This window comes from Leptonychotes weddellii, chromosome 14 (genome assembly GCF_054177405.1).
Source record: "Leptonychotes weddellii isolate Sample4059 chromosome 14, ASM5417740v2, whole genome shotgun sequence".
NCBI lineage: Eukaryota > Metazoa > Chordata > Mammalia > Carnivora > Phocidae > Leptonychotes > Leptonychotes weddellii.
Window position 1 is genome coordinate 77,037,422 of NC_138382.1, and position 13,857 is coordinate 77,051,278.

Consider the following 13,857-nt stretch of genomic DNA (forward strand, 5'->3'; position numbering starts at 1 on the left):
GTGGGAAACTGCCGGGCTCTGGTGTTCCCGCTGAGTCCAGAAACTGCGGCCTTCCTGTGGGGCCCACTGTGGGGCAGGGCTGGCCTTTTCTCCTTTTTGCCCTCAGAGCTCAACTCCCTGGAGAATCTGGGAACAGATTCTATACCGGGTTCTAGAAGGCCTGCCCAAGACAGGCCAGGCCTGGGAGGAGCACTGTTTCCATGAGCTTCCAGAACATCAGCCGCCTGCCATACTCACTGGCACTCAGTCGCATGAGCATTCCTGAAGTGTGTGTTGAAGACCTACTGTGTGCTAGGTGCGGGGGACACTGGTGAATGGGACAGAGCTGCCCCGTGCTCATGCAACGGATGGGCACCTGAGGGAGCTGCAGCCGAGACCACCACCCAATCAGTCAGAGTGAGGTGGGTCCAGGGAGGAAAAAGTACCTGAGGTCGTGTGACCGAGGCGTCTACCTGGGGCTGCAGAGTCAGGGGCTTTCCCGAGGCAGTGACATTTAAGGCAGGAGTTAGTGGGGGCCCAGGAGTGGATGACGGAGAGGTGACTGAAAGATGGATTTGGCCCCTGGGAGGTTTACTTCTTCACAGCAGGCTGAGACCCGTTAGCTCAAAAGCCCAACGGCACCAACCTTTTACATATCCAGTTGTTTTAAGACTAGCCCAAACAAGCAGATTTTTAGCCATTTAGGGCCTGCCTACTTTGCACAGCCTCAAAATGACACCAGCATCTGCTATAGCCACTGATAAGATAGAGCCTCATGTTCATAAGACCCAAGCCGCTGCAGCCCACCAGGGCCAGCAGAGACAGACTCCCTGCCCTGCTCTGAGCCTGAGCCCTTCTCTGACGCCCCTCCCCCCCGGAGTTCCTGCACCTTCCTCCCCTTCTGGATGGTGGCCCCTCACCCATAAGCCTCTGGACAGCCTCACACTGTGAAGGATTTCCTTCGGGTACATCCCTGTCCAAGGCGCACCCCCTAGAGCTCGTGCTTTAATGCCTCTTGAGGTCACATCTCCCCCCCCACCTCCGATCAGCCCAAATCCCTGCACTCACTCCCTATACTCCTTCCTCCGACACCAGATTATTATCCATCTGTGTATGCTCCCGGGTACAGAGCACGGTGCCCTGCACCCCACCAGCGGCTGCCGCTGTCTGTGCTGGAGGAGAGATGCATTGCTTGGGGCCCTGCATCACCCTCTGTGATCGGCAACCCGGAACCAACCAGAAAACAAGCCCACCGCTGCACCGAGGGGGAGCAGGGGGGCCCCGTCCTCCAGCCACCCAGCCCCGTGCTGCAATCAATAGCCATCCTTATTAACAGGCTTCGTCCTGGAGCCTCTTCCTCTGCTTCCTTTACCTGCTCTGCTAACAGGTCAGCTGCCATTTTGTGTTAAACTCCTTCTCATTTATTACAATACCAGTTTTTTATTGACATGGAAATAAAACTTACAATCAATGAGATATTATGAAATATACATCAAAACAGAAGTCACCGGAGCTGGTGTTTTCATCTGTTCTCGGGAAGGAACAAGGGTGTACGGGGGGGAGGCGGGAAATACTGAACATTTTTCTTCCCTATTACATGATACGATTTTCAATGACTCTATAAAGAAAATGAAAACATAAATAGAGTAACCAAACAGAATGATCCTTGCAGCTGTCAAAACTTAAAACAGTTCAGTTTCCCTTTGATTTCTGTTTTAAGTTTTGAAAAGTACATAGATCATTCTCTGCTTTTTCTTTTTCTTTCTTCTCTCTCTCTCTCTCTCTCTTTTTTTTTTTGGTGGGGAGGCTCCTTCCTGAGTCTGGTCTCTCTGTGGTCCCGGCATCCGCTGGCTTCAACCCTTGGCAGCTGGAGTGACCAAGTAACCAGATGAATATGTCATTTATTCATCAAGCCAACGGCTCCCTGTCGGTGGAGCGGCCCCCGGTCTGTTTCTTACTCCTCAGGAGTCTGGAAACGTGCCCCTTTCCTTGTTGGATGCCACATCAAAGTGGGTGCAGAGGTGTTTCTTCCCTTTATGAGGCAGCGGTGTGCTGGAGAAGGGGAAGGAGGAGCCCGTCCCAGCTGGTGCACACCTACTGTGCGCCGCATGCCCCTTGGCACCTTGTCTCAAGTATTTCGTCTAAATCTGGTCTTTCCACTCGGGGTGGGGATGGTCATCCCAGTTTCATGAACGATGACAAACGGGGACTCTAACAGGTCACACAGTCACACGGTGAGACGGATCAGAGTCTGGATTCAGATCCCATCTGCCTGCACCAGGTGGACCTGGGGAGGACCCCCAAGATGGCCTCGCCGAGGGAGTCTCATTTTTCTCTGAAAGCCTTAAAGCCTGCTCTTCTAAAGAAGTCTGATGTGGAGACCCTCATAAATAAAACTTGGATCATAGCGGCTGCCTGGCTTGTTCAGGATGAGGGCTTCATGCTCCTGGGAACCTCTCATCGCTGTCCACCTCAGGGACCCTGCACTCCTCTCTGAGCCACGGGAGACTCGTGGCACTCGGTGGGAAAGTCACTCATCTCCTACAGTGTCCCCCAGTGTGGACGAGGCAGGGGGCATGGGGAGCAGGCAAGGTGGATGGACACCAGCTCCCAGGTCTCCGGACACCCGGTCCAGTGATCCTTCTCCTTGCCCACGGCGGTCTTCCAAAAGTGAGGCCGCATGAAGCACAGGTGGGATGTAATGGGAAGGAGAATCCATCAAGTTCCATTGGCCCTTAGCCAGCTTTGGAACAAATACTTTGTGAAGATCTAAAAAGCCTCTAACAGTTGTGCCTTCACCAGCTTCCGGCCATACAGACCACCAGAGAGAGCAACGAAACCACACGGCACATGGCTTAAATATTGCAGTCCTGGGGGCGCCTGGGTGGCTCAGTCGTTAAGCGTCTGCCTTCGGCCCAGGTCATGATCCCAGGGTCCTGGGATCGAGCCCCGCATCGGGCTCCCGGCTCGGCGGGAAGCCTGCTTCTCCCTCTCCCCCCGCTTGTGTTCCCTCTCTCTCTGTCAAATAAATAAAATCTTTAAAAAAAAAAAATATTGCAGTCCTGGCCAAGACACCACCCACCCACCCACCGCCACGCAGCCTCACTTCCTTAAGGTGGAGCGAAGTTTTCCAATGCATTGTGCCACAGTGAGATAGACCTTCGCATTTCTTTCCTTTCTCACCCCAAAGAGAGAAAAGAGCTTCCTAAATTGCTCGGGTGGGATGCATGGCATATCCTTCCTGTGCATGTATTAATTTTTCTTTTTATTGAGGCAAAATTTACATAAAACTATCAACCGTTTGTTAAGTGTACAGTTCAGCGGTATTTAGCGCATCTACAATGTCATGCAGTCACCCCTCTGTTCTAAGACATGTTCATCACCCCAAAAGGAAAGCCCATACCCATTAACCAGTCCCTCCCATCCTCCTCTGACCCCGTTCCTGGGCAGTCACTAATCTGCCCTCTTTCTCTGTGGATTTGCCTATTCTGGACATTTCATATAGATGGAATCACATGCTGTGTGGCTTTTCTGTCCGGCTTCGTTTCCCTTACCGTAATGCTTTCAAGGTTCATGCACGGTGCAGCGTCTATAAGGACTCCATGCCTTTTTATGGCTAATAGTTTACTGTACGGATCTCGCACATTTTATTATCCGCTCATCAGTTGATGGACATCTGGCTGGCTTCCATCTTCTGGCAACTGTGAATAATGCTGTTGTGAACACATATTAACTTGAATATCTGCTTTCAGTTTCTTTGAGTGTCTACCTAGGAGTGGAATTGCTGGGTCAGCTGGCAATTCTGTTTAGCTTTTTGAAGAGCCATCAAATGGACAGAGGAATCTTACGGCTGACACGAATGCAGACAGAGTTGCTGATAATTCAAAATAGTGGAGAGGCCAATGAAGACCACTAACTCGTATGCCTACTTTTCATTAAGAACCTCTGCTCAGAGCTTGCCCTGCCTTATGAAATGCTCCAACAAGCCTATGAGCTAGGGAGTCTCATTATGCCTATTTTACAGGCTCAGAGGTTAAGCAACTTGCTCAAAGTCTCCACAGAGTAGAGAAGCTAGAATTCAAACCAGGCGGCTTGGCCCCAAGATCGCCAAATTGTAACGTCTCGGGAACGTTCCAAATGATTTCTGTTTGTATCTGGAATGCCACAGGGTAGAGGATGGTGGCGGCAGCTCTCCACTCCTAAATTTGCCCTGCTTGGACTGTTCTGAAAACAAGCTTGCCTTCCTTGAGTCCGCCCTGGAGCTGTGGGCATCTGGAGCGGGCCTGCCAGGGGGCTAGAATCAGACCCCACAGTGCACCACCCACAAAACACATCAGTGACTCTGGACTGCAAGGCATGATGCTGGGGGACCTCTCTCCATGGGAGCATTTACTTTTATTCCTTGTTTCTTCAGAAAACAGCCTGTCTATTGGGCCCCTGCTCTGTGTCCACCGTGGTTCAAGGTTAAATCGTTCACTCATCTCAGCCGCAGACCGGAGAGGTGGGGGGTTCGTTTGCCCCATTTCACAGATGAGGAGCACTGGGGTCCAGACCACACAGGTGTAAGTGGCAGAGCGGGTCCGAGAGCCACGCCAGTAATCAGAGGTGATCCTCGCCCCCTTCCTGGGGGCACCATCTCTTTGAGGAGCCTCTGGTTTTGCCCAGGAGGAAAAGTTTCTGCGAGTTTGTTCCCCAGAACAATGAGCCCCCTCAGAGAGTGGCTTGGGGCTGTTCATAATTCAGATGACACCATAGCCAGTTTCTATTGCTTTCATTAAAAAGAAAAAAAAAAATCCAGATCATGGTGTTTTCTCCTTGCAGCCTCTCACGTTTGCCTTTTTCAAAACGCTGCGCGTTTCCCCCTCATCCGCCTAAACCTGCTGTTGAGTTACGGGCCCCCAGAGGCTGCAGGCTCGGAGCGACGCATCCATGCACTTTGCTGCTCACCGCCTTCTCCGAGTGTAATCAAACATCAAGCTAAGTAGCAAATAAATCTCTCGATCTCATAAGCTGCACAGCGAGATCATGTAAATGCAAATGAAGGACCTGGTTTCAAGCTGTCAGCGGGGGAGGGGAGGGAGCGCAGGGGCCCTGTCACCGTGACCGCCTCAATGGCAAAGGCCATACATCAGTTGCAGTAACGGTCCTGGCAGCTCGGAGGGAGAGGGGAGCCCGGGCCACCCTAGGGAGATGGAGAAACCAGGCCGGCGGCAACACACAGGCAGCCCCGGCCGGCCGTGAGAGCGGGGTGGCCGGGCAGGTGCTGGGCAGGTGCGGTGGGGACTCCGTGGGGCCTGAGCTGGAGAGCTACTCTAGGAACACCAACTCTACCACCGCCCCTGGGCCACATCCCCCTACACAGTGCAGCTCCGGGGAGGTATTGCAGGTGAGGAAGCAGGGGCCAAACTAAGTGACGTGCCCCAGGTCACACGGGAGGCGACGGAGCTGGGACTCAGTTCTGTGTGACATTAACAAGCCGGCTCCCTGCATCCTCATGCTCGGCCCAGGGCCTCCCCTCCACACCTTCCTCCACCCGGGGGGCAGCCAGCTCAGCCCCCATTATAACCCTTGTAATTGTACTGACACAGGACAAGACCCTTAACTGTGGCCCTTGGCAGGTGCACGGGAAATAGAAACGCACGCCTTAACTCTGCCTTTTGACTCTTTCGATAATAAAGGTAAACTCTCGGCACCCTCTCTGAAGGCCCCTATCTCTAACTACACACCCTCACACCATCAGTTACGTTGTGTTTCCTTCCAGTATTTTTTTCAATGAAGCTTTTTTTTTTTTAACACAGTCGTAACCATAGTATAACTCTGAATCCTGCTGTGTTTTTTTTTTCACTTGACATTATTTTATATGCCTTTGATCATATATGGATGTGGTCTTCCCATGTGTGCCTTTTTAGTATCATTATTCGGTGTTCGACTGCCACTCTCACACAATGTACATGGTTCAAAGAATCTGGCTTCTAAGACGGCGCCGGAGTCCTTTGATGCATAATGCACCTTATTTCACATGATTGTTTATCTGAGGTTCTCATTATGGAAATAAATAAATATCCTCTATGCTAATCAGGATCACAATTTGCATTTATATTGTGCTTTTCATTCGAGGATCTTAAGTTGTTTTATAATAATGAACTATCCCTCCATGAGCGCAATGGTATGTGTGTGCATACGCATGCATGGGTATAACTATATACAGATATTTATTTAATAACTACCAGGCAATAACTGTGGGATTTCACGTAACTACACTTTAATAGGATGCAGGAAAGTGAGTGGAGGCTTTTCACTTATGTGTCAGCTGTTGGACATTCACTTAGTTTAGTTCGGAATGTCAGCTGTCGGACATTCACTTAGTTCAGACGCTGGGCTAGCGGGATAATGAACTACATTCTGTGTGGCAGCCAGGAAGTGGGAGGGCTTCCTCTATGGGGATTTCTCCGGATGGACTGAGTATCTATGGTCAGTCTAGAACCCAGGCATCGAGCTCCCAGACTGAAAACCCATCTTGGAAAATGCCCCCTGTTCATTCGTCCAGAGTCAGATCCAGTTCGGGCCATCCAAGAAATCAAGGCAACTGATTTCACCCATTTTCGCCTCTTGGCTGGGAAAGAGGGGCTGGTTAAGAATTTTCAAAAGTATATTGGGTGGGAAATTCTTAGACTTGCATTGCAAGGCCAGCTCGCTTGTTGCGAAGTTGTTCCGTGGGGAACCAGCTCTGGCGAGGCTCCAGGTGACTTCAGAGCAAGGTGGCAGCCTGAAGGAACTGCCCCCTGGGCTTGCCCCTGGAAAGCCCCTGTGGTCCTCATGCCCACAACTGGCGCTCTGAGGGGACCTTTGCTGGGGGTGGGGGGTGGGGGGTGGGGCTGCCTGCCTGGCCTGATCCGGGACCGGTGTCCAGGGCTTGGTCCTTCATGCAAGTGGCGGAGGGAGCTGCTTTCGGTGCAGAAGGAGCCCAGAGAATCCCAGGACCCCTGAGACAGGGAGAGAGCTGGTTTTAATTAGAGCTGAGAGACGGGAAATAAGACAGCAAGAGATGACATCTTAATGAGGTTTAATGAAGCTGTCTGCTGATGGGGACAGCTGTCACCCAGAGCTGTATCCCAGCCAAGCCACTTTGTGACAGAGCAAACTCGGAAAAAGGCACAGTCTGAATGCTGCTGAGGAGGGTAGGGTGGTCTGATGCAGAGCCCGGATCCTGCTCCCACCTCCCAACGCCTCTTGACTCGAGCACCTCGACCACCATGAGGGATCCTGGCTCCTGGGCCGTATTTGAGTAGCTTCCTATGTTTCACACGTCCCTGCGGTGCAAAGCTGAGGCGTGCCTCTTAAAAGACCTTGAGGATTTTGCAGGAACCGCCTTAGAATTCCACCATCAGACATGGGAAATGCCAGGGGGCTTGCAGGTGCAGGCTGAAAGGGGTTCACGGGTCCCTTCTCTTCCTGAGCCTCGACTTCCCCATCTGTCCACTGGTGATGATGTAACCTCCTTCAGAGAGCTGCTGGGAGGCCGGCTGGGGGGGTCGGAACATCTGAGAGAGCTGAGTTTTACCCAGCTGCTGCATTTACTACCAGGGTGGCCTTGGGCAGGTGTGAACCTTTGGTTTTCCTATCTATAAAATGGGATTGGCGGAGTTTAGGGAGAAGCACAAGAAGCTCTCAGGACAGTAAGCGCTCAGTAAAAAGGTGTGCTAAATGAGAGCACATGACATGAGCCTGGCATGTAGGAGGTGCTCAGTAAATGTGAACTCTCTTCCTCGTTCCTTTCTTTACTTCTGCAGCAAAAAGAGTGTGGTGGTTCCAAGGGGATCCCCGTGTGGGGAAGGTGCTTACAGCCTTCACATGGCCCAACAGCCCAGCCATGCCATCTGCCCCAGGACCTTTGCACATTCCAGTCGGAGAGCTGTTGCCTCTGGACTGTCTCTCATCCTGTTCTGGGCTGGGGGGTAGGGGCTGGTAGCTTGGGGAATGGAGTGGCCAATCAAAGCTGAGATTTGTGGCCAATCTCATCAATTTCATGGATAGCAGAGTGGGTTGCCATGGCGAAGCAGGTGATCAATAATTACCTTGCATTTCAATGGCAGCTGATCTCAGATGTCTGTCACGACTTGCTTGCCTGCATCTGGAAGTTCAGGGTCAGGAGCTCTGAGCATCTGCTTGTGGATCCTTAGCTGGCTTCACACAGATCCCCTGAGGTGCTCAGAGACTGCAGACCCCTCTGCCAGGCAGCTTCTCTCTGTAGGCTTCTAGAAGGTCTCTGTGGACAAGCTGGGAAAGGACGCCCAGGATCAGTGCCAGGTCCTTCCACCTCTGGCTCAATGCTCCTTCCTGCTTCCAAGAAGCTCCTCAGAGAACGCTTGGCTCTCCGGCCCTCCTTGGCTGGCCCACTGGACTCTGCTTCAGGTCAGCTCTCTCCAAAATGCCAATCCAAGGTTGGCATCTTTCTTTCTTTTCCTGCCCACTTTTCCCTGACCTGGTCATGACATCCTGTCCTGTGTCCGGGTCACATCAGGCCTACAGTGTTTTCTGAAGCAGCAGCTCTTCCCACAACCCCATGCTAGACATGAAAACAGCAGACTTGCCCTGAGACCCTCCTGGGCATAAGGCTACAACGTACATACCCTGTGTGGGTGGAGGGGCAGTGCGCAGAAGTCAAAGGCATGCTCCCTCGGCATGAGCAGCATCTTGCCTGCAGAGCTAAGCCTGGCGCACAGGGGAAGATGATGGATAGTTCATGCTAAATGCCAAGTGAGTAGTTCAGAGGCAACAAAGACCACATGGAGTCAGAAGTGGGTTCAAATCCTGCCTTGGCCACTCATGAGCTGTGTGGCAAACAAGCTGTGTGGCCCTAAAGCTGTCTGGGCCTCTGTTTCTCCACCTGAGAGCCAGGACAGTAGCAACCACTTTGCAGGATGATTTTAAGCATTAGAGGTGATGGAGGTGAAGGAGCCTGGCACATGGTCACCGTGATTACAGGTGTCACCGTGGTCAGTGGCGTTGGCACAAGGTGGGCCCAGGAGCTCGTCTCATTGGTCAGCAGAGCTGGTCATGGGTGAGTCCGCTGGTCTGGGCATTCACCTGTGAACGCAGGGACCCCGAGGCACCTGGCCTCTAGACCTAAAGGACTGAGCTGCCTTTCAAGCGTGGGAGTATCTGGGAGATGGGGGGAGCCCAGGAAAAGGTCAGGGAGCACTCCCACAGTACTAGCCTGGACAGATGCTCTGCACACAGCTCCTGGGGTATTCTCGAGATGGGCCCAGGGACCCTTTGGTGTCCTACAGGTGGCCCTCTCGGATGTTGGGGGGGTGACCTGCCTGAGAGGGAAGCCAGTCCAGCTGCAGGGCTGGGAGGCTGAACCCCCTTCTCCGCTGAACTCGGGAAACTCTACCTCATTCCCACCGGCTGATACTCCAGTCTGGAAAAGTTAGAGCAAATGACAAAACCAACACTCGGGGAATTCCAGATGTGAACCCACCGTCGCAAAAGCACATAGCAGAGAGCCCTTTGGGACCTAGCAAATGGTTTTTGTGTTGCTGTTACTGTTTATCCCGTGCCGGCGCTTACAAAGGCTGGCGTGAAGGGGGGGGGCTCTGCGGCAGTCAACAACACATTGCTCTTTCAACCTGTGGCCGCGGCCACATCACAGAGGAATGGGTTCTGAAGGAGGCCAGCAGGCAGGACTACACGGCATGCAGGGCACCCACATCAGGTCAGGAAGCAGCAGGACCAGCACCCCTGAAGCCCCCTCGTGCTGCTCTCAGCTATGACCCCTGCCCCAAGGGCACCCGAGCTCCCTCTGTGCGTCCCTTGTGTGTCTGGCTTCTTTCATCCTACGCTTTGTGCGAGAGCCATCGTATGGTGGTATGTGGCTATTTATTCATTATTGCTGTAGTGTGGGATTTCCCAGCCTCGGCACTATTGGCATTTGGGGCCAGATAATTCTTCGTTGTTGGAGGTGAAGACTGTATTGTGCATTGTAGGATGGTTAGCAGTATCCCTGGCCTCCCCTCACCACGTGGAAAGTAGAACTCCTTCCCAAGTTGTGACAACTCAAAATGTCTCCGACATAGCCAGGTGTCCTCTGGGAGGCCAAAATTGCCCCTGATTGAGAACCGCTGCTAGGGAGTGTTCTATGGAATGAGTATGTCACAACTTTTTTATCCACCTATCATGGCCATTTGGATTGTATCCGGTACTTGGCTAGTAGGAATTGAGGTGCTGTGAGCATTCTCAGATGTGTCTTTGTTGGACATGGGCACTCATTTCTGTTGGGTGTCCAGGAGGGAACTGTTGGGTTACCAGGTAGGCATATGTTTAGCTTTAATAGATATTGCTAAGCAGTTTTCCACAGTGGCTGTTTATACTTCCCACCCAGTGCATCTGTGTTATGGCTGCTCCACATTCTCACCAATCGCACTGAGTTTTTACTTTGCATTTTTCAGACATTAAGCAACTTTAAATATGGATCTTGGCCACTCGGACATCCTCTTAATGAAGTGCCTGTTAAAGTCTCTTGCTCATCCTTCTATAGGATTGTCTGCCTTTTTTTCTTATTGATTTGTAGCAGCTCTTTATATATGATGGATAAGAGTCCTTTGCCAGATATATGTATTGTAAATATCTTCTCTCACTCTATGGACTCAGATTTTTAGAAATAGAGGCAGCCTGTGTTCCTCCAATCCAACCCCTTGGTGAGCTTGATTATTGTTATTTTTCAATTGTCCTTTTTGCAAAACAATAAATTTCATAAGGGCAAAGACTGTGAGTCTGCTTTGTTCACCGTAGAACTCCCAACTCAGGGCCTGGTGCAGAGTAGGTACAAAATAAGTATTTATAGAGTAAAAGAATGGGTGAATCTCCCATTGGGATGATTCTTGCAGCTTAAGGCTTCAAAGTGTTTGGGCAGTTGTTGATTCTCGGGGAACTCTTGGTAAAAAGTGAAGAGACAGGCACCCGCGTGCTTCTCTGTTCCCCCCTGCCCCCCACCCCCCACCCCCACCAATGTAACAGCCAGCTCCTGAGTCTGTCTGTCGTTCCTTTGCCAGCTGGAAGTCTGCCCACCTGCACCTGCCCTGAGGGAGGCGGGGGCCTCTCCTGGAGAAGTCACATTTTAATTAACTTCCCCTGCAGTCACCGGAGAGGCCAGATCATTTTCATAAACAAGTGAGAAGCCAGAGCTTTGTCTGCAGCTCAGAGTGAGTCTTGCAGAAGGAATTCAAAGCAAACCACCCAGCAGAGGCTCTGTGCATTTGCCTGGAACCCAGAGCTCCATCCCTCTCAAGGGAGGTGGGGCCTGGATTTGAGATGGGAGAGAAGAGGGACAACAATGTGTAGAAGAGAACTGATAGGGTCTCCAAGGAGGCATTTCGTTCATTCATTCATTCATTCCTTCTGCCCCTATTTACCAGCACCTACTCTATGCTGGGCACAGGGAAAAAGAGGTGAGAATAAGGGGAAGCAGGGGGCAGAGGGGCAATCTCTACACTCCCTGCTCAATTTTGCTGTGAACATAAAACTGCTTTAAAAAACAAGGTCTATCTTTAAAAAAAAAAACTAAAAAAATTAACCTTAAAATAAATAAAGACTGAGAGCACATTCTACCAGGGGAGACAGACATTAAGCTGATCATCATGCAATTAATGACTTAATTAAACTGCTTTGTAATTTCCAGTGGCTTTACTGAGATATAATTCACATACCATACAATTCACGCAAATAAATTGTGCAAAGCCAGTGGCTTTTTGCATATTCACAGACTTGGACAACCATCACTATCACCAATTTTAGGACACCTCTCAGGACACCCCCACCCCAAGCATTCCATTCCCATCTCCCTCCCAGCATAAGCCACCACTAATCTACTTTCTGTCTCTATGGAATGGACTTGCTATTTGAGACATTTCATGTCAATGAACTCATGCAATACATCATCCTTGGTGACTGGCTCTTTCCCTGAGCGTCATATTGTCAAAGCCCTTCTGTGCCGCAGAGGTATTACTGTGTAATTTTGAAAGTGCTCTGTAAGTAGAGCTCAGGGCCCCCCGATGCCATATAACAGGGAAAGTTGTCTGGACTGAAGACAACCCAGGAGAGCTTCCCAGAGGAAGAGGTTTTTAATCTCAGGCATTTATTGAGCACCTGCAATGTGCGACCAGGAAAGGGAAGGCAATACACATCATGGTTCTGGCTGTGTGGGAATTTATAATCCCGGCAGGTTGGCTCGTGGGTATTTGTTTAGCTGGTGGATCTGAGTGTGGGCTGGAGACGGACAGCTTGGGTTCAAATCCCAGCTTGGCCACTTCCTCCTGTGTGGCCCTGAGCAAACCGTCTGACTTGTCTATGCCTCAGCTTCCTCATCTGAGAAATGGGGCTGGTGATGGTGTCTGCCTCACAGGGCGGTTGTGAGGACCCAGTGAGAGAAGCATAGGAAGGACTGAACATTGTATCTGGGACTCGGTCAGAATCCAACTAGGGCTCAATAAAGCAGAAAAGGAGATGTTCTAAGCACTGTACAGGATAGGACCTCTGACCTCAGGGAGCTGCTACTCTGAAGAGGGGCAGTATAATCTAATCTAATGACTAAGAGCCCTGGCTGGGGGCCAAACACACCAGCTTGTGAATCCCAGCCCATCCCTTAGGAGCCAGGGATCATGACTGTCTCTCTAGGCGTCCGCTTCCCTGTCTATAAAAAGTCGTGTGGTCGGTGATAGGGCAATTTTGTTCCTACAACCCCCTTCTCGGGGGCAAGGAGGAGTTCACCAGGGACCCAGAGAGTGAGGAAAGCTATCCAGCCACTGGGAAGGTGATAGTAGGCCTTGTCACCATAGCTCCACCTGCAGGTGAGGATTCAAGAGGCGTCGACATCCTCATTAGCTACGGTGACAGCAACACAAGCCATCTTTGGTGGGAATGAAGAGTCCGGTAGGAAAGATGCCTCCCCCCGCCTCAACAGGGGCCTCCAGGTGAATCTCTGAGCCGGGCCTTCCAGCATATCTGTGCGGGTGAGTCACATGCAGCTCCAGCCAGGCAGACCTAGGCTGGACCCCAGATGCAGCTCCTCGGGGCAGCGACTTGCCCCGCTACCTCCCGCTGGACAAACGAGCCTCCTCTTTCAAGACCTCAGGGGCCTTCCTGACTTGACTCTGCTCGCTTGTCCCTCAGCATGAGCACCCCCGGCTGACTTCTCCAGCGTGTGTCTCAGGGCCCCCCTCAGGGAGGGCTCTGTCATCCACACCCTCGTAGCCTTGCAGGTCACCCACAGGGCCTGGGGCCAAGCGAGCATCCGATGACTGCCGTGGCTGAGTCTGGTATAAGCGGTTGGTCTGGGATTCCACTCCTCACCTCTGCTTTCTGTCTTTCCCCAAACAGGCTGAACTCGGGAAGCCCCGAGAAAGAAGCTGCAGTCTGCCTGGGATTGATTTTAATTATGGACTCTACACCCGGGGGCTGGATGGAGGGGTCCCCGAAGGTGAGCAAGCAGACTCTGTAGCCCTAGGGGACTTGAGCTCTCAATCCAGGCTGGTCACTGGGCAGCTGGCCACGCTTTGCGGGAAGAGCCGAAGAGTCACGGGGTCTGCCCCACAGCATGATTCTGGTGGAAACCATAGTCAGGGCTTGGCCGAGATGGGGAGGTCCAGGCAGGGTCCAGGTCGAAGGTAGCAGGGAAATAGCAGGGCCCCAGCCGGTGTGGAACCTTGTCCCCAGGCAAGACTGTGTTCTGTGCGGTGTGAGCTTCGAGCATGGAGGGGGCTCAGGACCAACCCTCTGATGGCCCCGAGGAGGTAAAGGCCAGGTGAGCCCAGCTCCTCAAAGGATGCTCAGGCGCCCTCTGGAATCTCTGGGAATCCTGACCCCTCCCTTTCCAGCAGG

General features: G+C 51.9%; 1 protein-coding gene across 1 annotated transcript in view; it reads left to right on the top strand.

Annotated features, from left to right (window-relative positions):
• CFAP77 (cilia and flagella associated protein 77) overlaps nucleotides 1–13,857 on the top strand; it is a 124,439-nt gene that overhangs the window by 56,658 nt on the left and 53,924 nt on the right. Inside the window, exon 2 of the mRNA XM_081802646.1 lies at nucleotides 13,357–13,456. Coding sequence (XP_081658772.1) covers nucleotides 13,357–13,456 — 100 coding nt within the window. The remainder of the gene's footprint in view (nucleotides 1–13,356; nucleotides 13,457–13,857) is intronic.